We start from the raw sequence: 26,607 nt of genomic DNA on the forward strand, positions 1-26,607 counted from the left end.
GCCAATGCATGCCACCTCCTAGAGCAGACAGCTGAGCGCCCCTGCAGTCCCACTGTGAAGTGCCCTGACCCGAGTCCTGTCAGAAGGCACAGCGAGGACAGGGTCCTGAAGCCTGGGGCACTGGACACTTTCCAGGTTCTTAGGCAGATGACTGAGATCAAGTGTGAAATGCCACCAGATCAAAGGAAGCTTTCCCTTGGTGTTTGGATATCATCATTGAATGAACGACAGACCACAGCCCCCCAGGAGTGACCCTGAATTCGGGTCAAATCCCATTAGCACTCCCGTAGGATCCTGATCCTGCCTCTTGATTCCAGGGCACCAGACCATACGCTTCTTGGCAGAATAAAATCCACAGACACGTCTTCACAATGAAGCTTGAAGCCAGTCAAGCCCATTTTTTATTTAAAAAAGAGGGGGAAAAAATCTACTGGTAGATATACATGCTACAGCTAGTTGTTCACCCTCACCTCCCCCCTCCCACTGTATCTACTGTTTTCATTTAAAAGGAAACAAAACCACTGGCAGAATTTGCCAGTTTGACATGGGGGTGCAAGACGTGCCAAGATGTGTGATCTCTGGGCATCCCCAGCACCATCCTGGGAGTGGGCCATGAAGGGGTGGGTGCCGCTGGCTCATAGCCTGTGGTTGCGGGAGGGATGAAAGACACGGCCTAATTGGTGACTCCCTGAAGCAGAATGAGCAGGCTGCCACCAAGGTGGTCATAATGTATCCCCGTTGCTTAAAGACAGGAAGGGGCGCTTGCTATTAAGGACACTGGAATGAAGATGAGGGCAGGCAAATACCAGGGTGAAACAGACACATTGGTGGTTAGAACTCCTTATTGCTGGCAGGAGCCTGGCAGGGACACCTTTTGACATGGGTGGCAGATCTGCTGGAAGGCTCCTGGCGGTGGCCCAGTACTTGGGCTCTTCTAGGATAATGGTTAGCCGCTGGCCCCTCATTGGAACGAAGGTCGGCTTTGGAGCTGACAGACAGGGAAGTTAAAAATAACATGCATAGGAGCTCAATCACTTGGCAGGGTAGCACCAAGAACCAAACATCACTTTGTGGAAGTGAGAGGGACTCCGTGAATATGCTCCCTGGAGGTGGAGCTGTCCTGACTTACACCTTGTAGGTCCCGATGCATGGCTCTGTGGAGCTGCGGCTGGCCTAGACATGGGGCCATATCCAAGTTAAGTGCAACGGCTCGAGGCCAAGGGTGTTGGTGCCATGCACCCCAGGGCTCAGGGCAAGCACATTTCCTACTCTTTGAGGCTGATCTGCCCCTAGGTGATCTTTGGTGTGACTGGCAGACTGCAGCAGAAACAGAAGAATGGCATGGAAACCCAGCTGGGGAAGACAAGACCGCCCACATGGCAGCCCATGCTCATAGTCCAAAGCGAAGGACCGACCTGCCCCACCACCCAGGAGGCAGCCTGACCCAGCACTCGTGCCAAGCCACAAACGCTCGGGGTTTGAGGATGTCAAGTTGCTGGCTTTTAAAGGGTGGATGCCTATTTGCTTGTTTCTCTTGTTCCCACTCACGGCTGGGCAGTGGAAACTGAAAAAATATCAGACTGTCCAGTCCTTGGCCTCGGGGCCTTCTAAGCTCTGGGGAGACCCAGCACCTATTTGATGTGGCAAATCAGCCCTCCCACATTCTACCTGGGAATGCACTTCCCAGTGGGCTCAGAAATGTCTTAAGGCCAGGAACTTTGCCTTAAAACACTGATAACATGTTGGCTTAACAGAACTATTGAACGCCTGGTAGGGGCTCTAGGAATTCCCCAGTAGGGCCGGGGGATCAGAAATGGCTCAAGCAGGCGCCCACGACGGCATAAGCCCACCAAAATGGGCAGGGATGAGGAAAAGCCTACTTTCTTCAATGGAGGCCCCCCAAAGCAGACTTAAAGAGTTGGCAAACACAAGTTGCAATGTTACCCAAGAATGTAAGACAAAGCCAACAGCACTAGGTGAAGGCAGGAGTGAGAGGAAGAGACAAACCACCCTTGCCTGCCGGCCTGGGTGTGATTTTTCTATCCATTGACCCGCGCATGACCACAGGGTAGTGGGAGAAATGCAAACTCAGATTCCTAAGACCCCCATACTCATTTCACTAGCACCAGAGGAAGAGTCATGGGTTGGGGGGAGGCGAAACCCTGGGATTGGTATCCCAGCTTTGCCCCTATTTGGATGAGGCTGGGCATGTAGTCTCCCAGGGTGGGTCAGTTTCTTCACTTCCCCAGCAGGATTTGTCCATCCACTGAAGGACTGATGTGAAGATCCAATTAAGGGACACACGAGCCAGGGTACAGTATAACACTGATGAAACATAAAACTTTCCTCTAGTTCTTGAATGCTTCCTCCCCCCCCCCACTATCATGACCCTAATCCTACCTTACAAATCCTCCTGGAAACACAGGATATCCAGGACAGATAAACCCTTCAGGGCTAAGAATTTGAGTAGCCATACCAGGAGGGTAAGGGAAAGGTGGGGGGAGAAAGAGGGAACGGATCACAATGATCAACATGTAACCCCCTCCCAGGGGGGCAGACAAAAGAAAAGTGGCTGAAGGGAGACAGGAGTCGGTGTAAGAAAAGGAAAAAAAAATATAAATTATCAAGGGTTCATGAGGGAGTGAGGGAGGGTAAGGAGCTGATACTAAGGGCTCAAGTAGAAAGAAATTGTTTTGAAAATTATGACAGCATATGTACAGAGGTGCTCAACACAGTGTATATATGTACTGTGGTAAGCGCTGTAAGAGCCCCCAGTAAAATTATTTGGGGGAAAAAAAAGGGGCATACCCCAGCACTGGTGACCTGCCCGGTGCTTGGCATGGGAGCTGAAAACAGCCAAGTCTTTCTCCTTGCCCAGTGTCATGGGCTTCTATCTAGTCCACCAATGGCTCAGAGAGTGACCTCCATGGTGGGCAGCATAAACAAATGTCCCCCAGACAGGAGTGCTAGAAAGAGCCACTGGCTCTTAAGTACCCCTACGTCCACGTGCCTGAGTCAGCACCCACCACTTTGGTGAACAGAGCTGACCAGAGCCCACAGCTCAGGGCTTGGGCCTGAAGGCCGGGTAGTAGGCAGAGAGGATGCAGCTTTTGTGCCTATTCCTCCTGTCAGAAGAATAAACACTACCGTCTTCCACTTTCAGGGAAAGGTTCTGCTCAAAGCGGGCGCTGGGGAGGGGGGAATGAGGTGTAAGATGAACTCCAGGGGAGCCACAGTCCCTCCTAGCCAGAAGGGAATAGCCCACACCTGATCTACCCAGGCCCTCCCAAAAGACGCACCATGTCAGAAGGTAAAGACAAAACCTAGTAACAACTAGTTGTGTCCTTTGGAATGAAGCCCAATCCTTCCAAACAGCTTCACAAAAGCTGTATAAAGCAGAGGAGGTCCAAAAAAACTATAGAAACGTGCTACAGACCCTTGTCCTAAGTCAAGGCATTAGGAGCGGGGACCTTGATCAGGTGGGTGGCCACCCTCTGCCCCCAGCCTTTCTCCCAGGGAGGGGTCTAGGCATGGGGAAAGTGGCATCTTGGGGTCCTGCCCTCAGACTGTGGCGATGGGGTTTATTGGCCACATAGGGGCAGGGAATAAGGATGCTAATGTGAACCAGCAACCATCTTTCTCCTTCAGAAGCATGCAGGGCCCCCAGAGCATCAGGAGGGCGGACATGGAACCTCTGCACAGAAGTCTTCAGCACTGCAGGCAGACAGCACATGTCCCCTGGAACACCAGCCCGGGGGCTCCTGAGCACCACCTGGGTGAGCAGTCACCCCGTCCATCAGCTTCTCCTGGGGGGGGGGAGGGTTCACACTCACCCCTGAAGCCTGGTGCACAGGCTGGGTGCCAGAAACTCGTCTAGTTCTGTTATGGCTTAGCTGTGCCTCAGTTATTCACTTCTGTCCAAATGGGTGGGAATCCGTCCTGGGTTTCTGTTAGTGAGTATAAGACGGAAGGGTGGGATGGGGTGGGGTGTGCATGAGAAAAGACAAGTGCTCTATAACTATAAATGCCACAGTGAAGACAGTGGAGGCAGGAAGGGACAAGTGTCCACCTGACTCCCGACTCTTCTGTTGGTGCTATGGCTTGCTCTGCTGTTTGCTGGAGCTGCAGTGTACCTGAGCCACCATGTCCCCATGAGGTTGCCATGGGAGGGAGACCAACTCAGGCTCCCTTGCTCTAGATCTGTCCCCTAAGGGGGCGGGGCCCAATTAGTGCCATCAAGAGTCCTGGCAGCCCCCACCAAGACGGAGCAGTGTCAGGGTGGCCTTTGGTGTTGTAGTGATAAGGTGGACAAGTGCTAGGCGTGAAAGCAGTCATAAGATGCCCTTTTGCCCACACAAGGAAACCAGTTTGCCACTGTGTTCCTGGTGCCCGGCAGCTTCTGTCTTTCCTCTGCCTAGTTTGCCTTTTGCAGGGCAAAGGGCAGAAATTGAAGCCAAAAAGACTTGGGTTTGAATCCTCCCACCAGGAAGCATGCACACTGTGCCAGAGCCTCCTCACACATAGAATGGGTCTAATTGCATTAGACTGTGATGGTAACATGCCAAGCACAGCGTATGGCACCTACCACCTACTACTTGAAGGGGCACTGCCAGGCCATGGCTTGTGAAGGGTCCCCTTATTCACATAAATGAGATTCTTGCATTAAGGGAGACAGAAGTGACCCCAGCCCCAGGATGGACCTGGACATGTAGTAGGCATGTGAAGTGTGTCCACACCAGTGAAACTGCCTGCCCTCTGAGACCCCAGACAGCCCCGAGACTATATGGAGCGACAGAAAAGGTCGAGTGGCCAATCCTGGGGCAGCTGCCTCCATGGCTGGACCTGGCTTCAAGTCTTGGGGAAGACGACCCTTGCCCTGCGTTTGGAGACAGTGCCGCCATCGACGGGGCCAAGTGCTCCTGTGGAGCCAGGCTTTAAAGAATGAAGCGAATGAAGCACCAGGCTTTGAGAGGGCCAACCGTCGACGAAGGCTGGGTGGGGTGGCAGGGAGGGCAGCTCCGTATCACATCCTGTCTGAGCCATGAAGGACCCTCTCTGGAGCTTCTGATGGTAGGCTCTGCTCCTGGGGTTGGTGTCTTGCAGAGTCAAAGCCCACCACGGGCACGGGACCAGGAAGCTTGGTGAGGCCGTGGTCTGGGAGCAGTTCTCTGCAGGTTGAGATGCTGAAGTTTTATGGAAAGCAAGGTGGCCACAGGAGCTTCCAAGAGGCGCTGTGATGGGGGTGGGGTAGACCTGACCCAAGCTTTGGGGTCTCAGGGACTCACTCTCCACGAAGAACGGACGCCGCCATCCCCATGGGCAAAAGGGCAGACACTCTAGAACCCAGCTGCCCTTGAAGCTTCGTGGAGGATGATAAATTAAGAGGCATCTTAAATACTCGGTGAAGCCAGCGAGCTGGCATTTACGGCTTCTTCCGCAGGTAGTTGGAAGGAATCCACCCAGCCCAGGGAGGCGCCCCGCTCAGGACCTGGCAGAACCACCAGCCGCTGCTATTCTTTTCTCGGACTTCGAATACGGTCCCTTCCTGGAAGCTGCTGGTGTCTTCGTCGCCTTCAAAGTTGGCCACGGCCACATAGAGGGAGTCCTTTGGGCCATCTCTCTCTCTGCTCTCACCCATTCGGCCTGCCATCCTTGTGCCCTGCCCACCTTTGCTTCTCAGATCATCCTGGCCCCCCGAGGAGTTGGGGAGAAAAGGCCTTGCTTTTGGAGGGATGAGCAGGGCCCGCCCAGGGGTCTCCCGCTGCGGGCCACTGACCTCTGGGAGGGGCCGGGGTGATGAGGTGGTTTTTTTGGGTGGGGGTGGCCTCCGGGGAGGGACTGCAGGCCTCTGCTGGATAGACTCTTGGAGAGGGACGGGGGAGCTCTTGGCTATGGGCTCTGCCGTCTTGGCTGGCCGGGGAGGGGCTCTGGAGGCCATCTCCTTGGGGCTCAGCCTGTCTTGTTTGCCCGTCCTCTCCTGGGTGCAGCTGGGTCCCTCCCCGGAGGGGAGGCTGCGGCTGACGGCCAGGTCTTGGCCCCCCGCCGCCTGGTGGCTGTCCCCATCCAATGAGGACTTGGCAGGTCTGAGCTTACTCCTGAGGTTACAGATGTCCAGTTGGTCTTCGCCCTGAGGTGGCTCGGTCTTGGGGGAAGGAGTTGGCTTTGGCCTAACCTGAGGTCTGGACTTTAAGAAGGGGTTCTGGGGCCCGGCTTCTGGCTTCTCCTCGGGTGGCTCGGCTTTGGCCTTGGAGATGGGCCGGAGGTTCGGCTTCTTCACTTCCTTGGCCAGCACCTTGTGGCCACACTCCAGCCCCATCTCATTCTTCAGCTGCAACAGCTTGCTTTTTTCAGGTTTGGGTTCTGGCTTCCTGCTGTCCCGGGCTGGGGGCGTGTGCTTGGCTGGGGTCAGCGGCAGGATCATGCCGGGGGGCTTGGGTGAAGAGCCCCGGAGCTGCTCCAGCCTCTGCCGCTCCCTCTCCTGCAGCTCCCCTTCCGACTTGATGATGGACTCTTTCCGAGGCGGGAGGCTGGGCTTCTCCTCCAGGTCAAGGGCTGAGATCTCCTCGTAGCCCGCAGCCGCACACATGTCTGCAGACACCTTCCGCAGGGCTTCCTTGCCGCCTTTCCAGTCCCTGGACCACGGCACCCCGGGGTCCAGACCACCATGCGGTGCATCGGGCAAGGGCCGGGAGGGGCCGGGGGCTTCGCAGCTGGTGCTGTTCTCCAGTGCGGCTGCGTCCCCTAGCCGGAGCTGGGTCACCTCGTTGGTCAGGGGAGCCAGAAAGTTGGGTCGTGAGGCGTTGCTGGTTTTCTTGTATTTGTCAATGAAGGTGGCCGGGGCCCATCCCTCTTTCTCTTCAATCTGAATGTACCACCAGCCACTCAAGTTCTTCTCGATCACCTGCAAGGGGTGACACAGGAAGCACTTAGTAGGAGCGAGGCCAGGCCCAGGGGAGCAGCACGCTGACATCCACTTGGAGCTTTTGGGAATATGACCAAATACACTCAAGAGGACAACAGCCCCTGGTAAACTCTAGAAGGGGCTCCTCACCTGTTTACTCAATGCTGGGGGAAATCATTGTGGAGGCGGGTTGAATGTAAGAGGCGTGCAGTTGGTGAGTTTCCCTGGGCCCGCTTAGGAAAGGGCACTGCTAAAGTCAGTCATCTACCTGAGGGTAAGATTCTCTGCCCACGGTCACTTGATGCTAGCCCAAGGCACAGGCAGTGTGCCCATGAGCTTCAGCCAGAGTACCAAGTACATATGGGAGCAAACGGAGTCAGGACAGGGACCCAAAGGAAATGCCATCAACGAGCACGGCTAAGCGCCCATCGCAGCAAAGCACACGCGTGCAGGGAGTCAGGACTGACGGGAGAGGACCACGGGAGTGGAGAGTGGCTGTGGATGGAAGCAGTGAACAGTGGGGAAGGGATATGGGCAGAGGCAGTGAAAAGGGAGAAGTGACGGGGTGTATGTAACCACCGTCACTGGATGCTACATATGGAAAAAAAAAAAAGACAGAAAAAAACCAAGGCAAGCCTGAAGAGAAAAAAAAGTAGAGTGGACTTTTAAGCCAAGAAATCCAGGTTCAGCTCTTAGCTCTATCCACTAAGGAGCTACATAACCCTGGGCAATTCACCCAAGTGACCAGTAGGACATCTGCACACTGGGCTGACGACATAGAGCCCTGGTGACTTTGGTGAAGACTGGCTATCAAGAAAGTCGGGTACCAGCTACCTCATAGGTGCCTATGTTATAGGTATCATCATCATCTTGGAAATTCAGAGACCGGAGCGGGCAAGGAACTGAGGGGCTCCCGGTAGCTCCAGCGCTACCATGCTGTGGCTCCATGAATGAACGCTGTAGGTTGAGATGATGATAAAGTGAATCAAGAAGCAAAGCTGGAGGAGAGAGTACAGTATTCGATTATGAAGGGTACTTGGCTAAGGGAAGAGTGTGCCAGGGTCAGTTGCTATCGAGTATCAGCACATGTGATCTCACACATACTAGAAGGAAGCATTGCCCCATTCTGTGCCCTCTCCACGACCATGGGGTCTGCTCCGCCAGCGGATGTTCTGAGTGCCCTCCAGCCCAGGGGGGTCAACTTCCAGCACCCTATCAGTCTGATGTGATCCCCAGAGCTCTCATTGGCTACCGTTTGGAAGTAGATTGTTAAGCTGAAAGATGGGAACGAAACGTGGAGCTTGGGTTAGAGACATGTTACTGCTCAGTGGCTCCTAAGTCCCACATTCGGTACCAAAATCAATCTGGAAGCTGCCCAGTTCAGCTCCTGTGTGCACACTCCCACTGGGCTGAGGGATTGGCTGTCTCTTTTTGCAGACTAGCACTGCTCCATTGGGCTCACACGGCAGTACATTTTTAGCTATTAGGAGCAGATAGCCGCCCTTGTCTTTTTCCCATGAAGCAGCCGATGAGCTTGAACCAACGACCTTTTTAGTTACCAGTCCACAACCACTGCTGTGCACAGGTTCACCTATGATTAATATCTGCTATTTCCCCCTGGTGTCACTGTAGGTTACATGTTGGCATGCTAACTGAAAAGTCAGTGGTTCAAACCTACCAGCCACTCCCTGGGAGCAAGATGAGGCTGTCTGTTCCTGTAAAGATGTTCGGTTTTGGAGACTTCCTATGCAGGCTTGCTGTAAGTCAGCATTGACTCAATGGCAGTGGGTTTGAATTTAGGGTGTGTGCGCTTGTTTATTATTGCGGTACATCTGTTATAAATGGTGATCCAAATACCGACACGATTGCGAACTGTTTCCATCAAACGCACCGTCAGGTCATGGGTCCAGCACGATGGCATCCTCCGGAGAGCATGTCTTTGAAGACCATCTCCAGAAGCTCTTTGCCAAAGGCTTACAAGCCTTGGACTTTGCTGCTACCCCATTTACTAGAGGCGCAGGAATGGGAAAGTCCTGGCCTCATGAAGAGGGAACAAAGGGAAAGGAAAGAAGAGAAAGGATGTAAGCTGGCTTTTATTCAGGGAGCAGAACAGCGAAGCAGAGAGAGTAAGAAGGAAAGAAGAGAGAAGTAAGGAGGGTCATAAGAGGCGAGTCAAATAAAAAGAATACAAGCCAGTCACAGATTCCACCGAGTGTATGAGTCCACTTACGTAAACTGCTCCACACAGGTGGGAATACAGACAGGAGCCCTGGTGGCATAGTGGTTACATGTTGGGCTGCAATTCGAGAGGTCAGCAGTTCAATACCACCAGCCACTCCAAGTGGGACAGATGGATTGTCTACTCCCATCAATAATTACGGTCTCAGAAACTCACAGGGCAGTTTTACCCTGTCTGAAAGGGTCTAGGGCAGTGAGTTTTTCCGTTTCAAAGTTTTAAAAGAGAGGTAGAAGGATGACTTGTGGTTGCCTAGGACCAGGAAGAACGGAAGGATGCTCGGGGTGGGGGCTGTGGTTACGGGTACAGGGCTCTGGGGGTGATAACATGTCTACAACGGGTTGTGCTGATGGCCGCACGGTGCAAACCTTGCGCAGTGCACGGTACCTGGGTGGAGTGTGTGGGAGGAGGATCGTATGGCATGAAACCCTAACTAACAGACAAGAATATGGCAGCAGGAGCTGACACCTAACACCATGGATCCTAAGTACAGGGCCACAAGCCCACTCAGCTCCACATCCCGGGTCACAAGCACTGCACCCAGAGTCTACTCACCTCAACCTTTAGCCCTGCCTGGAAACTGATCCCATCGGGGATAGTCGTCTGGAATTCAGCAATGGTGTAGTACTCTTCCTCCACCTGGGGCGGGATGGGAGGCTTCGGCAGGTTCAGGCCACGTGGCTAGTGGGGTTAAAAAGAGAGAGATGTCCTGTGCGGGGTGCAAGACCACGATGCTGGAGCAGGGCTGGGTCAGGGATGAGAGGACGGGGATGCACGCTGGCCCTTGGGGGGTGGGATGGGGGGAAGACTAGCTTTGGTCTAAAAGACAAAACAAAAGATCGCTCAGTCTGTCGCCTCCACAGCAGGTCACAGGCTCTCAGCATCAGAGCGACGAGAAGCAGCTAAGGACATTTGGCTACAGTCATGAAAATATGGGGCAAGCCAGGGCTCTAGAGTTACAGGAAGAAGGGAGGCTTGTGACTCTAAGGCCTTGGGCTGGTCACCTTCCCGACTGGGGCCTCGGCTTTCTGAGACAGTGTGTGCCTGATGGGGTCGAGAAAGAAAGTTAGTGTCGCACAGCATCTTGCCCACCGCATGGCATCCAACAGGTGCTCATTAAAAGGTAGATGTAAAGGCGGCCCATTTCCCAAAGTATCAGTTAAACAAGTGCCTTGAGAATGAGGAACAAAACGAGGAGCGAGAACCTAGAACAGGATGGCACTGCAAGTGACACTGGGGCCCGCTTCTGCTCCATCCAAGCTCGGGCTGCAGGCGACCTCCGGCAAACGGTGGCTCTCAAAGCTGATGAACACACATTCGCCCGGGGGCAGCGGGGGAAATGCCTTCACCTGCATCGAGCTCAGGACACGCCTTGCCACCTCAGTGGCACGTGCCCAGCTTGCTTCCCAGAAGGGGTGCGTGCGGTGAGCAGATGAGCCTGGGATACCCCGGCCCTTGGGTCAGTGGCTGGCTCCCCAGGGGCAAGGGCTCACTTACTATGGTCATGTCCCTGCGAGGAGGGGGTCTCTGCCTCATCTTCGGGGACCCTGTGCAGAAACAAGATCGATTTCACTCACACGCAGAATCCCACGGTGAAGACCCTGAAGGTGGGCACCAGGCAAGAGCCATTCTCTTCTGCAGGAAAGGAGCTAGAACCACAGGCCCCCACAGGTGGCTGTGGTCCTCCCTCGGAGAAGAGCTTGGACAGGAAGGAGCTGCTCCAGTGTGACTCGGGACCCTGTACCAACGTGGCTTCCCCCTAAACCTTGGTCTTTCTACGCTGGAAGGAACAGGAAGGGGATAATGCCCAGAGATGATCGACTTTCCAGGAATGGCGAAAAGGGCAGGTGTGGGAACAGATGAGGGTCCTTCCTAGAAGGTCCCAGCCCTGAGGCTCTCCGGCTTCCAGCTTTGGACAAGCTATTTACCGCTGGGCACCAGCAGGCCCTCACCGGTCAAACACGGCTCCCCAGTGCCTCCCGGGGTGGTGGAGAGGAAAGTCACCCCGGGGAGGCTCTGCTTTCATTTTATCTGTACAGCAAACCCAGGTACACGAAGACCTAACCAAACAGACGCAAACAAACACAGGCCGGTGCCTTCAGGCGTCCTCCCTCTGGAGAGTGGGCATGAGGGTCACAAGGACGGTATGGAGCAGGCGAAGGCCAACTCTGGGCAGACGGTGGGGTAGAGCTGGTTCAAGGGAAGAGCCTGGGGCTTGGGATGTGAAGGAGACTTCACAAGCAAACCCCTCCAGTTCTCCTTTCCTGTCTTATGATAACACCAACAGAGTTTCAGCAAGACCCTCAGCTGCCTACAATAAAAATGAAGCTTCCCAGAATCCCTTGCAGCTACGTATGGCCCTGTGACTACATCCGAGTCAAGGGGTTACTTCCACCCCACTTTCTTCTCCCGCCTCATCTGCACCCTCCTTTGCGTGAGGTGGAATAGAGGCGAGTCACCCTGAACGAGGTAGGCGAGGACCGTGCTCTCTGGGATGTCTGCATGTTCAGACAGGTACCATGGACATGGCACCTGGGTGGATGCAGTCTCCACAGGAGGCCTGGCATACGCCTGGACCGGTTCACAAGAGAGATGAATAAATAACTCACTGGGGCCACTGTTATTGCGTGCTCGTGTCTGAGGGTCTGTGACGTCATCAGACCTGTATCATCACAGAAACATACCATTTCTGGGGGTCACTTGCTCCCCTGGTCTTCACAGGAATACTCCCAGGCGCTTGGCCATGACCAATTAGCATCACAGAAACACAGGGCAGTCCAGAACCCCGGCTGTGGCCCATCAAAACACTGGTGCATGCTCAGGAAACTAGACAGAGTGTGAGTCTTGGAGTTTGAGGACTTGGAACCACAGGAGTTCACTGACCAGACATGCTTCCAGCCAAGGCCAACTGCAGGGAGCTACGAGCTACCCCTCCTCCCCCCCGCCCTGATCACGATGGGATCCTGAAGTGGGGCTTGTAGCTGGAGTCCCGGATCTGCAGTCCACACAGATGAACCTCCCTCTAGGGTGCACGGGGATGCTTTGAAAAGCAAGCTGGCTACAGACATATCTTAGGGAGCATCCAACACAGGGCCAGCTTTTTCTTGCTCTGGTTGAGAAATGAGGCAGTGGGGTGGGCAGCAGAACTGGTTCTGGAGGCAGGCCTGGGTTCACGGCCTGGCTCCCCGTCTATTAGCTGAGCGACCTCGAACAAATCCTGCTTCGGCTCGGCTTCCTAATCTCTAAAACCAAGGACCTACGCTGTTACACCAAAGACAATGACAAGGCTCCTGCAGGTGGCAGGTGCCTGAACACAGGTTACCATGAACATGAAGGAGAGCAGGAGTCTGGGGTAGGGCAGGGACACCTCCCAATGCAGGTTGTGCCACCTGTGGGTTGGATGAGCCAGGCATGTGACCTTCCTCCATGGGCTGCGCAGACAGCCAGGACGCCACGGGAGCAGCTCTGCACAGGGACCTCCGCACCGAGGCGGGGCAGCACTCACTCTGCTTCGTGTCGCCATCAGGGGCGGGGCGGCCCTCGAACCGGCTGTCCCTCTGGTTGAGCAGCTCCTTCTCCCTGCCCGCTGCATTCTGCTGCCGGGAGATGCCGTCCAGGTCGAGGGCACCCGAATGGGCCGGGAAGCCGGGGCCCAGCTTCGGGGGTAAGGGCTCCCCACTGCTCTTCTTCAGGTAGGAGGCTGGTGCCCAGCCCTCTTTGCCCTGGTACCTGGGAGAGGGCAGGGTGCCGGTCAGGATGGCTCACTGGCACAGCCTTTCCAGGAAGCCTGAGCCCGCGGCTCGGCCGGCACTCAAGGCCTCTCCCAAATGGGCTTCCACACTCCGACCCTCTGCTCTCGGTCACCCAGCTCCTTAACACCATTCTGTCTCGGCAGCCTTCCTGACCTGGGAGGAGCCCGCCCTCCACAGTGGCCGCGCTGGATCCTGCACACCAGAGCCCTGGTACCCAAGGCACAGGGCAGTGTTTGCAGGCAGCTCTGTCTCCCAGTCAGAGCTTGAGCTCTGGGGGACAGGGACCGAGGTGGACTCTTCAGTAAGCCAAGGGCCTTGGCACCAGTGAGCTGAAGGAAGAAATGAAAGGGCTAGTGGACATGCTGACAACCAGCCAGATCTGGGGCAAGTAGCTGTAAAGTCCTGCTATAGCCCCTGTCCATGTAACAGTTGCCATGGTAACGATAACAATGACAACGAGAAGAGACATTCCCAGGTCCAGATGCTGTTGAGTCGATTCCAACCCATGGTGACAGCATGTCTGCTAAGAGAACTGCCCTCCATGGGTTTTGAATGACTGTGACCTGTCAGAGGTGCATTGCCAGGCCTTTCTTACAGAGCATCTCTGGGTGGACTTAAAACTACCAATCTCCTGGTCAACAGTCCAGCGGGTGAACTGTTGGTATCACCCAGTAACTCCTCAGCAACATGGTGCACGTACTGTGTTGGCATTATTCTCCACCAACCGGGTAGGTAGGCCCCTCTGCAATCTGCTTGACCAGAACTGCTCGCGGCCCCGCACCTGCCGAGGGGGTCACTGAATCTCTGCAGGACAGATTTCGCCTAACACGGGGTCCAGAAAGGTGGGACTGGAGCAGAAGTGTGTTGGGAGCGTGTAGCTCGCACCAGTGTGAGAGCCAACTGCAGGCACAGCTGCCAAGCTTCACCTCCAGGGCCGAGCTGTGGGTAGTTTGAAATCAGCTGTGGCGGCAGCGGGCACCCTGCGGAAACCGGCAAATGCCACATTCTGTGCGTGTCTTCCCCCGGAGAGCTGGCTGCCAAACATTTTACAGCCTCTCACTGGTCTGGACCCACAAAATAGGTGTCCACACAATGGCGCTTTGGGGAAAGTTGTATATGCTCAACTGACGAGATGTTCTTTTTGGCAGGTCCAACTCTCTTTGTTGTTTAAGAACTGAATAGCACCAGGTTTCCGTGAAAATGCAACACCAGGCTATCTATGTTGCAGTGGCTTTTACATGCCTACAGATTCTTTGATTGTGTCCTTTCTAAGAGATGGCGCCTGATCCTCCTCCCCTTTCGTGTGAGCCAAACAGCGCAGAGCAGGGTGAGGGTGAGTGACTTTGAAAAGGGAAGGCGGCGGGGCTTCCTCCACTCATCTCTCGGCTCACCGGCTGCCCGCTGTGAGGCCACTCCAGCATCCTATGGAAGCGAGGCTTCTTGCCCACCGCCGTGTGAACAGGAAGTGAACCCTTGGGCACTAGTCAAGCGTTCAGAGGACAGCACCCCCTGACGACATCCAGAGTGTGACCCCTCGGGTGACCCTGAGACCAATTAGCCCCTCCTGGACTTCTGGCCCAGAGACACTGTGAGAATGTAAATGTTTCTGGTTTCCAGACACTACCCTTTGGGATAATTTGTCATGCAGCAAGTTAGCATATAGTCTCAGCACGTTAGACACTGTCACCAATACTCCTTTAAATTTCACTTCTGAGGTCGCCTTCTGGACCCCCGACTGAGGAGCCCCTCTTCAACCCAAGACCCCTGTGCACGTCACTGATGAGTTTGTTGAACTAACAAGTGAGACATGCCCCGTGTGGGTGGCTCAAAAGCTCTCTCTATCGCACACCAGGGCAGAAGCCTTTGGCGTCCTCTTGCCTCAGTTCCTCCCAGCACAGCCTGCCCTTTAGGGGGACGGGAGGGAGGGGTGTTTCTGGCACGTTCACTGCTAAACCAGGAAGCCTGCAGGTCGACCAGGATGAGTTGTCACCTCATCTTCTTGTGGGGTTCTGATTTCATCACACAGTGAAACAAAGCTGGGGAAAACCCGAACCATGAGAGATGAAGGCACATTAGCCCTAAGAGGAATGGTGGTCGTCATGGTTTTTCAGCATTCTTGTTGTCTCTGAGGGGGGCAGGAGGGGGCGCCACTCACACAGGGCGCCCCCCCCCCCCCAGTCACGACACACACCTGGCAGTGGAGGTGGAGACCAGCCCTGCTCATAGGGTTGCTGCCGTCGGTGGCTCAGTGGGTTTGGAGCGGCTTTTGCTTCTCATGGGCTTTTAGGAGAGCATCCGGGGAGGGAGGGAAGCCACGCAGCACAGAGAAGTCTTTGATGGCTCTAGCCGAAACCTCACCCCGCCGCAATCCCTTACAGACCCCAGTGAAGCAGAAGCACCCTGCCTGCCTGAGTTACCTGATCTTCCACCAGCCTTCCAGGTTCTTCTGGATGACCTCCACCAGGGCCCCTCTCTCCAGGTTCATTTCGTCTTGATCTCGGGCCGTGTACGGGTAGATGACGGTGTACTTCTCCTCTGTGTGGACAGAGCAATGCTAGGTTAGAGAAGGGACAAGGGATGCTGGCCCCTGGAGGGAGAGAGTCCCCAGCGATCACTGGGCACCCTCTCCGCCTCCATGCCCCAGCCCCACTTAACCCTGGGTGGCTACTCAAACACCAAGAGCGCATGGGACAGAGGGCAGGGCCCAATCCTCGGGAAAGCCCTCTCCACACGTTCATCCTCACCGTCTTCAGCTTTGCGCTGGAAAGCCAGCTTGTTCCGCTGTACCCCAGCATCCTCTTTCCTGGGAGCTGCTGGGGAACTGGCCCCTCACACACGGTGGCCTTAGCTCCAACAGAACACAATGCTGCCCATCCTGTACCATCTTCTCTGTACTGGTTGTCACCGGACCACTGCGAGCCAGAGGGGCTTCCTTGGTTAGCTTTGGAATGTAGATTCCTAGTCTGTCTTAATGCGGAAGCTCTGCTGCGTGCGATCTGTTCAGCATCAGTGCCACACACGAGCCTCTGGTGACTATGCACAGGTGCCCTGGTCAGGAACTGAGCCCTGGGCTCCCTGTGCCCCACTCCTCAGCCCGCTTACTCTGATTGATACACAGCCTCGTGTCTGCCTCCCCACTGGAACCTGAGCTCTGGGATAGCAGGGATGTGGGCCCGTGTGTGCACCCCTCAGTCTGCAGCACGGGGCACAGTGCCCGTGATGTCCTGAGTCAGCGAGGCAAAGCCCAGCAAATGAAAAGTCCCAAAGGCCTGGCAGAAGCCCCCTGCTCAGGCCAAAGGGGTTTAGACCCCGTGAGCCCGCGAATCCCACCAGAGCCTGCTGGTGGCGACTTCCAGTGGTGAGAGGAGTTTGACGGCAGCTGAGATTTCTACCAGGGAGGACACAGCTGGCCATTTTCACCAGCACCCTGGTCACTGGGCTCCACCTACTCATTTCAAGAAACTTCCCTTGGCTTTCTGCCCCGCTCCCTAAAGTCCCTCCCCAGGAACCACGGGGCCATCCTTAACCCCCCAACTCGAGAGCTGCCTCAGCTGTGTCCCTTATACAGTAGTCGGTGCCCACCCTACAACATTGCTGCGATGGGAGTGGGTGTGTGGGTGCTTCCTGGTTTGGGCCCACAACCCCAGCTGCCTGTGGCTTGCCCAGCCAGTCCCTTGGGAGGAGGTGCACATAAGGGCTGGGCTGTATGTTTGCTTGCTGACCCAGCCTGCGACCTGCTCTCGGGACTCAGCACACCCAGGCTGCGAGCATTCTGTGCTCAGCAGCCACTGGTTGCCCTCACTCATGGTACCTACAGGATGGGGAAGGTAGCCCAACTCTGGGATTGGACTGGTTTTCCAGCACCCAGCAGTCTAAGCAGTGCTCAAGGTTGATGGCCTGGCCTACAGGGTATCAGCCACTGCAGTGATGGCCTCTACATGGGCCCATCCGGTCTCTGCGGGCTCTGCTCCCCTAATCCTCAGGCAGTGAGGCTGACCTCACCACCGCTTACAGGGAGGGGATGGGGACGTGACTGGGCCAAATGCTGTGTCCCTCGGGCTGCTGTGACGGGTTCAAGGACAGCATGAGGCCCAGAGTGGGTCCAGTTGGAAGTTGCCATGGAGTTTGGTTGGTTGAAAGGCACCTAGAATGGTTGCCACTGGGGGAGGGCAAGAGGCCACAGAGACTGAGGCCCACAGAGCTGTGAGGCGGGCAAAATCACAGAGAACGGGACTCACAGAGTGGAGGGGGTAGCGGGGCAAGAGGCTACAAAGGAGGGCCCAGAAAGCCAAGAAGGGAGCCCCCAGCACTGATAATACTAAATCCTACAGGCATTTCCAGGCCTGGCTCCAGCCATGCTCAAAATTGGAAAGAGCGCCCCGCCCACCCGATTCCTGGCCAGTAAGCGTTAATTTTCATGCAGTCGGCCTGCTGTGGGGTTCTCAGCCTGGAACTGATGGCCATCAGGCTCAGCACTATAGACGCTCGGGGTCCCTGGGCATCATTTTTAAACTGGGGAAACCTTAGAAACTGTAGTGGACAACACTCCAGTTAACCCACATGCCAACGCACGCATGCGGGCACCAGCACACGCACGTACACGCTCCCAGTCCCCCCGCATGCAGCAGGCACCAGCAGGCCTTGAGCAGAGCTCATGCAAATGCAGGGAGCTGGCCTCAAACACCCGATGGACAGGCACCTGGACGCCAGCTGACGGCATACAGGTCCCCCAGAGTGCGGCGGCGGCCCACGGGCCGGGGCAGGGACCAGTACCTCCAGGAGACTGGCCCGCAGCATGTGGGGGAGGGCAGAAGACAGAGGTGAGAGAAAAGCACTTGCAGAGTCTCCGCCTCTGCGTAAAGGAGTACCGCCCACTGGGATGCCAGGCCAAAGTCCTAAGGAGTCACCTTGACCTTGAGGGAGGAGCGTCCCCCCACAAACAGAAGGCGCAGGCTGTTGCTGAGTGCTGGCTAATCGATTCCAACTAAGAGCTCATCCAGGTGACACTGTCCCATAGGGCTTCCCAGGGGGCCACCTCCACAAGGAGCAGCCTGCCCGCTCTTTCTCCCTCTACCATGGGGTGGGTTTGAGCCATCAACCTTGGGGCTACAAGTGGAGCACTCAACCCATGCACCACCAGGGCCCCTTATTCAAATACTGGCATGACCAGAGCGTGACAAAGAGCTTTCACAACGGGGAGGAACGTGACACAACTCTTAGGGAAACCTGTTTTGTCTCCGAAATTCCAGCTGTGTGACCCGGGCCAATCTTTGCCCCTGTGGGAGCTCACAATCACTCCTCAGAGGCACACCCGTGGCGGTCACCAGAGTCCGCGCAGAACCCCACACACCGCCTGAGCGGCAACATCTCACATCCCTGGCGGCAGCACAAGGGTCAAGTGTTTGGCTGTTCACCGGAAGATGGGCGGTTTGACCTCGCTTGCTGCTCCACGGGAGAAAGATGCAGCAGCTGCTTGCAGCTCGTAAGACTGCGGCCTAGGGGAGTCTGCGGGTCAGGCCGCACTGTGTCCTCGGGGCTGTGGTGTGTTGCGAGGGACTCGTGGGTCAAGCACTGGGTTTGGAGGTTCTTCCGTACCCAGTGAGCAGCGAGGCCCAGGGACAGCCACGAACGTCGGAAGTGTGGCTTGGAGAACAGGGGACGCAAAGCCACGCAGGCTGCGTTCCCACGAGCGCAGACATGCCCCCTGCTCCTCCTTACCCTCTGCACGTGAAAAACACACTGCGCTTGGTCAAAATCATTAAAGACCACCCTGGCAAAGCTTAGCTGTTATGACCCCAACTGCACCTGCTTATTTAGTGCCCGGCTCTTGGCTAAAGCCTTTGCACGTAGACTTTCACTGGACTTTTTATAAAAAATCTTACGGTGGAGATAGCATCGCTTCCATTTTTGGAGGAGGAGCCTGAGGCATAAAGAGGTTAAACAACTGGGCCAAGGTCACTGAGTCAGTGGGGCGGGAGGTGACATTCCAATACAGGGTCTGCCAGATTCCCTAGCCCTGCTGTTCATGACACGGAAAGTGAATGCACATTCGAGTTTCAGGAATCCTTCTGGGTCGGGGTTGGAAGGGAGTTGGCTAGGCGTTGGTCTATCTGGCAATGGTGGGAATCACCCTCAGAACATTTCTAGGGAAGGGTTGAAGGGTTGCCTGGGAAAATAAAAGGCATGAGACAAAATGTACGTGTGTGTGTGTGTGTCGTGGGTGGGGGAGATTAGGGTCAGTCCTCATCCCGACACCCAGCCAGGGCCACAGTAGAGGAAGCATGGTTTTCAAGAGAGGAGTTCAAATGCCTTGCAGAGAAACGGGAAGAAGCATGCTGTAGTTCGGAGTATTTTGGGAGGAACTACCGAGGTACTGATGTCTTAGGGGCTTGGGCAGTTTCCAGGCAGCACACTTTGCCCCGTAGAGCCCCCTGCTACTGAGCCCCCTACCCCAACAGTGCTTAGAAGGCAGGCCCAGATCCCCCCAGGCTCCTAAGAAAGGGCTGGCTTGTCCTTCATCCCTAATCCCTCCTTCCCCACAAGCTTCATGCTCCAGGTGACCAAGCCTCACCCGGAGAGCTCCCGAGACAGAGGCTGGAGGCATGGAGCCGGGGAGCAGGCAGTCTGGTGCCAAGATGGTTGGCCAGGCTGCCCCAGCACGCCGGAGGCTGGAGCCCATGCCTACCTTCTTCAGGCTGTAGGGAAAACTCATCCTGTCCCCCATCCTGCCCTTCCAGGCAGGTAGCAGGAACCCAGCCTTGCTCCTCTGCGGTGCTGACGAACCACCAACCTGGGGAAGTGAAGGTGGAAACTGCCATTAGTAGAGGCCCTGGGTGGGGGTCAGACTGTCACAGTGTGTTCAGTCATAGTATCAGTTAATGCTCGGGGTGGGAGAACCCAACCAGTCCTGCTAGTTGACTGCTAACTGCTAGAAGCGAGCCAACAAGAAACAGAAGCAGACTAACGAGAAACCCTCCCCTGCCTCCGAGACAGAGGCGGCCAAGTGGCATAAACGATAAGCAAAACATGTTGAGGCCGTAACCGAGGTGGGCTAGTGGATCCTTCTTGCATTGTTTTATAGGAGCTCTCTGGCATAGTGGTTGTGTGTCAGGCTGCTAACCATGAGGTCAAGAGTTCAAAACCACTAGCTCCTCTGCAGGAGAAAGAGGAAGTTTTTCTATTCCTGCAGAGAGTTACAGTCTCAGAAACTCACAGGGGCAGTTCTACCCTGTCTTAGATAGGGTTGCTATGAAGTCGGCATTGACTTGCAAGCAGTGATTTTTTTGGTTTATTTTATATAGTCTTTACATTATTATTTCTCGTACGTCAATGAGAACACAGAGGTTCAAAGAGGTGCACAGACTTATACAAGGTCACAGAGTCTATGACAGAACTGCGATTTGTGTGCAGGGCAGTCTGACCTGGGCGCCCTGGTCCTAATAGCTTAGCTGAGACTTAGCACCTGTTGAAGCCAAAGGAAGCCTGGCAGCAGATGGACACCACATCCCCACTCTTCTCGGGCTCTGCACACCGACTCGTGAAAGCTTATCTGCAGCCTGGGATCCAACACTGGCGCCCCTTGGCTGCGAGGAGCCCGTTCCCAGCGGCCACGGCCCGTGTAGATCCAGCTCTCCTCTCTCAGCAGACGCTCTTTCCCGTCGTTTTGGGGCCACAGCTTTCACTGCTGAGCCTTTTGCTGTTGAACAGTTGGGGTCCCCTTGCCCCGGCCTGTGAGCAGAGTAGGGTGCTGCCACGCTGTCTCATGCCACCACGGGAGCGGTGCTGGGTCTTGCAGCAGAAATGTGTGGACGAGGTCAGCTCTGTTGTCGTTGGGTGCCATTGACTTGGTTCCGATCCACAGTGACCCTGTGCACAATGCTGCAGTCCTGCGCCGTCCTCACCATTATTCCTGCACCCGCGTCCACGGTTGCAGCCATGTGTCACTCCATCCTGTTGAGGGCCTAATTCTTGTTCACTGCCCGTCCACTTTACCAAGCAGGATGTCCTTCTCCAGGGAATGGCCTCTCCTGACGATAAGGCCAAAGTATGTAAGACCAAGTCTTGCCATCTCTGCTTCTAAGGAGCACTCGGACTGTACTTCTTCCAAGACGTGCATACACACAAACAAATACATGTACGGGAGCCCCGGTGACACAGTGGTTATGAGGCTTCTGGAGTGCACTGCGTTCCGTCCCAGATGGCCAGGGAACATGAACAGGCAGAATGGGCTGAGGACACGGGACTCATCACCAGAGTCCACAGCTGGGAAGCCTTGTGAAGAAGGACGTGGACAATCAAAGGCTCCCAGTGCAACTCCAGGCACCCGTGTGCATTAGAGAGCAGTCATGAAATGTGACTCTCACAGTGAAACGGTAAGCTAGGATCCAGAGGGTGTTGGTGAGTGGGGACCAAGTGGGATCTGCGAGTGTTGTGATCAAATAGGGCAGGTTTCCAAGAGGCCATAGGCTGGAAGACTGGGCACTTGACCACTTTGATGGGTCAGGTCAGGTTCTAAGTTTCCTAGTTGCCTCCAGGCCTGGGACCCGGTGACGGTATAGGCCAGGGCAGGAGGGGGTCCAGGTGCCTACCTGACTCGTTCTTCTCGATGATGTCCACCAGCTGCCCCACGCCGAGGCTGATCTCCGAGCTCTCCTGCTTCTGGTAGTTTGCCACCACCACATACTGCTCCAGGACCAAGGGGTCCACCGAGGTCAGGTCGTTCCCTGTAAACACAAGGTGCTGTCAGATGCCATGTATAGAGGAGGAGAAGACTGCCTGGGGAGGGGGCAGGGTGGGTCAGGAGGAGAGTTTCAATAGAGAAGGAAGCTGTTATGGGACTCAATGGCTACTTCACTCATTCATTCTTTCATCCATTTGCCTAATCAACCGCCAAGTAGTTACCAAGTGGCTAATCTGTGCAGGTGGTTCAGAGCTGATGCAGATATGGCACCTTTGCTTAAGAAGCTGATGACATGGGGAGGGGTGAGGGGCTCTTCATTCACCTCTATCAGCCATTATGCACCCATCCATCCATCCATCCATCATCGAATGGAACATGTATCCAACACCCATCCAACTAGCCATCCATCCTGAATCACTACCTATTAATTCACGAAGGTCCCACTGATGCTCCAGACACTGTTATTAGGTGCTGGGAGTACCAAAAAAGTGAATGAGACAGCTGAGCCTCAAGGAACTTAATGTACTCAGGAGACAGACACACGGAGAGCACCGAAGGTCAGCAGGTGTGTATGACACTTGGATTGTGCAAATGCACTGCCAGAAACAAACAGGGTGACCCAGCTGAGAATAAATGGCATCAGTTAAAGACACTAAATACATCACATGGCTTGGCCAGCAAGACCCCCCTAAGGAGGCGGCATACATAGCAGAGACCTGAGGTGAGAGAAGGGTTCCGAGCAGGATGGAGGCTGACCCCACCCCGAGCTGGGAAAGAGCGTGGAACCTTCCAGAAATGAGGAGGCTGGAGGTGGAGCCTAGTGGCGAGGGAGCCTGGTGCTGAGAGAGGGTCTGGTCAGGAAGGACCTGTGGGCCCTGACAAGAGGCTTGGCGATTTTCTGAACTCTGAAGTCGAAAGCCACTTCTGAGCTTTGAGAAGAAATAACAAGATAAGACGCCCATCCTTATAGATCGTTCTGCCTACTGTGAAGAATGCATGCATCAGAGGCTGCCAGGAGAGGGGGCAGATGAGATGAGAGCCAGTCTTCAGGGCAGAGTGCTGGTGGCTTTGGGCCAGGACAGGGGCCCAAGGGAGGGAGAGGGCAGGAAAATGGTCCAGGAGATGCTGCTTCCGTAGGATGCAGTGTGGCTGGTGGCCCCTGGTGCTCTGCACCTGGTTAAACACTAAAGTACGTCTGAGAGACCCATGAAGAGGGTGTGGGAAACAGGTCACTCCAGTGAAAGGGACATCTGAGTGCAGGTTCTCTAAGGAGTGAACAGTCTGGCCACTATTTGAGCAGGAGCCTGACATTTGGGCCTTGGAGAAAGAGTCCCTGCATTGCTTCCTGGGAAGTTCCCTGGTGATGCAAATGATTTACACACTTGGCTGATCATTGACAGGTTGGTGGTTTGAATCTACCCACAAGCACCTCGGGTTGGGGGTGGGGTAGGGCAACCTAGCTGTCTACTTCTAAAAGGAGCCCTGGTGGTGTAGTGGGGGTGATGTGCCGGGCGGCAAACTAAATTCAGCAGTTTGAAACCGCCAGCCGCTCTTTGTGAGAAAGACAAAGCTTTCTAAAGAGTTGCGGTCTCGGAAACCCACAGGGGCAATTCTACAGCCCTACATGGTCCCTATGCATCGGAATCACCCCTATGACACTGCGTTTGTTTTCTGATCGGTACCTCATAAAGGACAGCATCCTCAGCTCCACCTAGGGAGCTCAGCTGTAACTCTGACACGAGTGCGAGGGGACTAGCAACCAGAAAAAGACTGCTTTTTGAAAGCTTCAATCCCAAAGATCCCATTCCTCCACAACCCAGTGGAGTACTCCTAAACCCCACATTTCTGTGTCCCACATACACAGAGCAGGGGAGCGGCCCACCAGAGTCGGCTCGACACATCGCCTAACTCTACTGCAGCGGTTCTCAACCCGTGGTGATCGAAACCAAGACACTGCTCCTCTGTCTCCAGGCGGGTCTGTCCACATGCAGAGACGCCCACATGCGGGGTCACCACGCGAGGAGCTGTATGAGAGGGGCACGGCATTGGCAAGGTTGAGAAGCACTGCTCTATTGGGTGGCTGCGGCTGGACGGCAGCTTGAAGCGGACCCCAGTGGGAGCACTTACACCATGGAAACTGACCAACATAGTCATGACGGCTTCTCCTGCACTGAGTGGTGGTTACACATTCACCAGCACACCACTGCGCTCCAGCTCGGGCGTCTGGAAGCGGCACACAGGCCTTTTGTTAAAACCAAGCCCTCAGAATTTTGGGCGTGGGAAACCAGAGCAGGTCACGGGGCTGGGTCAATGACCAGGCTCTCTGCGGCCATTCATCCTCCTCTGCAAGGAACATGGGTTTCTCTGAGGTGGAAAGGTGGGGGGGGGGGGCAGAGAAGCAGGAGGTACTGGGCAGAGGACTGGGAGGTTAGGAGGTAACCAAGGAGGGAACTCCCAATACACAGACAAGGAAACAGGAGCTCAGACACTAAGCAGCTGGCCTCAGGTGGCACGGCTTATTCATGAGAAAGGCAGACTGGAACCAGGTCCTAGTGGTGTGTGGGTTTGGGTACAGAATCATAAATGGCAAGGCCGGCAGGGTGGTTGGTAGTTGCTCTGCCTTCCTGCCCACGATATCCATGGTCATCAGGGTCCATTCAGACGGAACTTGCCATTTTTGGGTCTCCCCAGGGCTGCACAGAGTAAGTCTGCTGCACGAGGCCACCACAGTGTTGAAAAGCAAGGATGCGCTTTGAGGACTCGGGTGCACCTGCCCCAGGCCATGGGGTTTCCAGTGGCTTCATGCGCAGGTACTGGACATTGAGGAAGAAGACTGAAGAATCGATGCACGTCAATTGTGGAGCCGGAGCAGAATACCGACACTACCAAGGCCTGCCTAGAGGACACACAAGTTTATCTTCGAAGAAATACGGCAAGAGTGCTCCTTAGTGTGAAGGATGGCGAGACTGTCTCACTTAACTTGGATGTGTTATCCAGAGAGACCAACCCCTGGAGCAGGTCATCATGCTTGGTCAGGTAGCGGGGCAGCTAAAAAGGCCCTCAGGGAGCTGGGCAGACACAGTGGCTGCGTCCCTGGGCTCAAGCTCGGAACAAGAGGATGGTACAGGAACGAGCAGCGCTGCCTGCTGCTGTGCACCGGGTCAGTCAGACCCCGCTGGATTGCATCTGACAACAAGCGCTCTCTTGGGCCCTACCTCTTCGCATCCCCCCAGCTCAGCCGCCTGGGGGGGGGGCTGCTTCCTGCCCTCCCCCCACAGGGCGTCTCAGTGGGGCTGCAGTCTAGAGGAGGTCCCTCGGCAGCCGGCACTTGGCTCAAGAAAGGTATCGTCAAAGGATGGAACGAATGCAGGGAAATGGCATCCGCAGGCTCCTGGCTGCTTGTCCTTGCCATCAGGAGCTGGGGACACTTGCCTGTGTGAATTCAACAGGTGGGGAGCAGAGCCTCCAGTCCGAGCCCCCGAGGTTAGCTGCGTGCAGGCAAGAGGAGCGGTGGGCGCCACCCACTCTCAGGCACCCTGCTGCCCAGTGGACAGACTCCCCTGGTCTTGTAGGCAGGCAGTCTGCATGCAAGGTTGAGTCTGAAGGTTCTCTTTCCCTTGCAGCTCTCTCTGTTCTCCTCCAGGCCCTCCCACATGGAGCTTTGCTGATGCAGCCAGAGCCTTGGAGCTGGAGCAGCCATGTGGAGACCCACGCCAGCGCTGAGATGCTTCTACTGCCACTGGATCCACAAGACTTTGCACCCACTGGTCTGTGATTGTCCTGCATTCAGTGTCATTACATGTGTTGCATGATTCTGTAGAGGAACTTATATATGGGCATTGGACATATGGGCTAATACTGGACCTAGGGACTTGATCTGGATTGGGATGTTTTCTTAACATACAATGCTTTTTGATATACTCTTTCTTATGCACATGAGTACCTATGAATTTATTTCTCTAGACCACCTAGAATAACACATACCAAAAGGTAGTTTATTATTTCATATAGTTAACACTTAAATAGGTATCAAAGAGGTAAACAAAACTAAATTGTTATGAGTTTAAAAATATTAATGCAAAGCTATTAAATAAAACCTGACCCCCCCCAAAAAAACCCCAATAAAGCTGTTAATTTAAGACATTTCCACCTTGCTTCTGGATTGGCGCCCTCACTTGTACTATTCTTTGCTTTTATTACAAGCATAGCTCCATCTGATTTTCTGTACCTATGGACAGGATGACCATTACTATGGGGTGTGTAGAACACGCAGTTGAGCAGTTAACATTAAAGAGAGGAAGGGGTGTAAACTTGTGATTTCCATCCTGGGTGGCAGGGCACCTAAGAGAGCTCCCTGATTATAATTGTCATTTTCTCAACAGGTTGGCCGAACCCTACAAAAAAATTAGGTATTGGAAGAGCTTACAACACAGGGAATCCAGGAGAGATTAAACCCCTCAGGGACAACAATGAGAGTAGAAATACCAGGAGGATTAGGGGGTAGTGAGGGGATAAAGGAGGAATCAATCACAAGGATCAAACTATAACCCCCTTCCAGGGGGACGAATAATGGAAAAGTGGGTGAGGGAGAGAGGACGATGTAAGATATGGAAATTATAATCTATAACGTCTCAAGGGTTCATGAGGGAGGATGGGCGGTGGAAGGAGGGGGAAGAAATGGGGAGCTGATAATAGGGGCTCAAGTGGGAGGAGAATGCTTTGAAAATTATAATGGCGGCATATGTGCAAATATGTTTGACACACTGGATGAATATATGGATTGTAATAAGAGATATAAGAGCCCCCAATAAAAGTATTTTTAAAAATTAGGTATTGGTTCTGTGGAACTGGTGTGAACTGGATGAATCCAACCACTGAGCAAGAGGCCCTGGAAAAAGAGGAAGGGCCTCAAGGAGCTGGTTGACACAGTGGCTGCAACAACGGGCTCAAAGAAAGGGCAACTGTGCACGCCAGCCCGTGTGACCACGAGCTATCGATGGGACCAGGTATCAGGCATCAAAGAAGAAAAAATCCTATC

At 54.7% G+C, this 26,607-nt stretch overlaps 1 protein-coding gene across 1 annotated transcript in view; it reads right to left on the reverse strand.

Moving 5' to 3' along the window:
• Positions 1-365: 365 nt before the first annotated feature.
• The window catches only part of SH3PXD2B (SH3 and PX domains 2B), a 110,591-nt gene continuing 84,349 nt past the window's right edge, over positions 366-26,607 (reverse strand). Inside the window, exons 7-13 of the mRNA XM_075541949.1 lie at positions 21,478-21,612; positions 19,575-19,679; positions 15,307-15,424; positions 12,643-12,866; positions 10,635-10,684; positions 9,693-9,818; positions 366-6,901 (exon numbers count right to left, since the gene is read on the reverse strand). Coding sequence (XP_075398064.1) covers positions 5,423-6,901; positions 9,693-9,818; positions 10,635-10,684; positions 12,643-12,866; positions 15,307-15,424; positions 19,575-19,679; positions 21,478-21,612 — 2,237 coding nt within the window. The 3' untranslated portion in view covers positions 366-5,422. The remainder of the gene's footprint in view (positions 6,902-9,692; positions 9,819-10,634; positions 10,685-12,642; positions 12,867-15,306; positions 15,425-19,574; positions 19,680-21,477; positions 21,613-26,607) is intronic.

This window comes from Tenrec ecaudatus, chromosome 2 (assembly GCF_050624435.1).
Source record: "Tenrec ecaudatus isolate mTenEca1 chromosome 2, mTenEca1.hap1, whole genome shotgun sequence".
In the NCBI taxonomy this organism is placed as follows: Eukaryota; Metazoa; Chordata; class Mammalia; order Afrosoricida; family Tenrecidae; genus Tenrec; species Tenrec ecaudatus.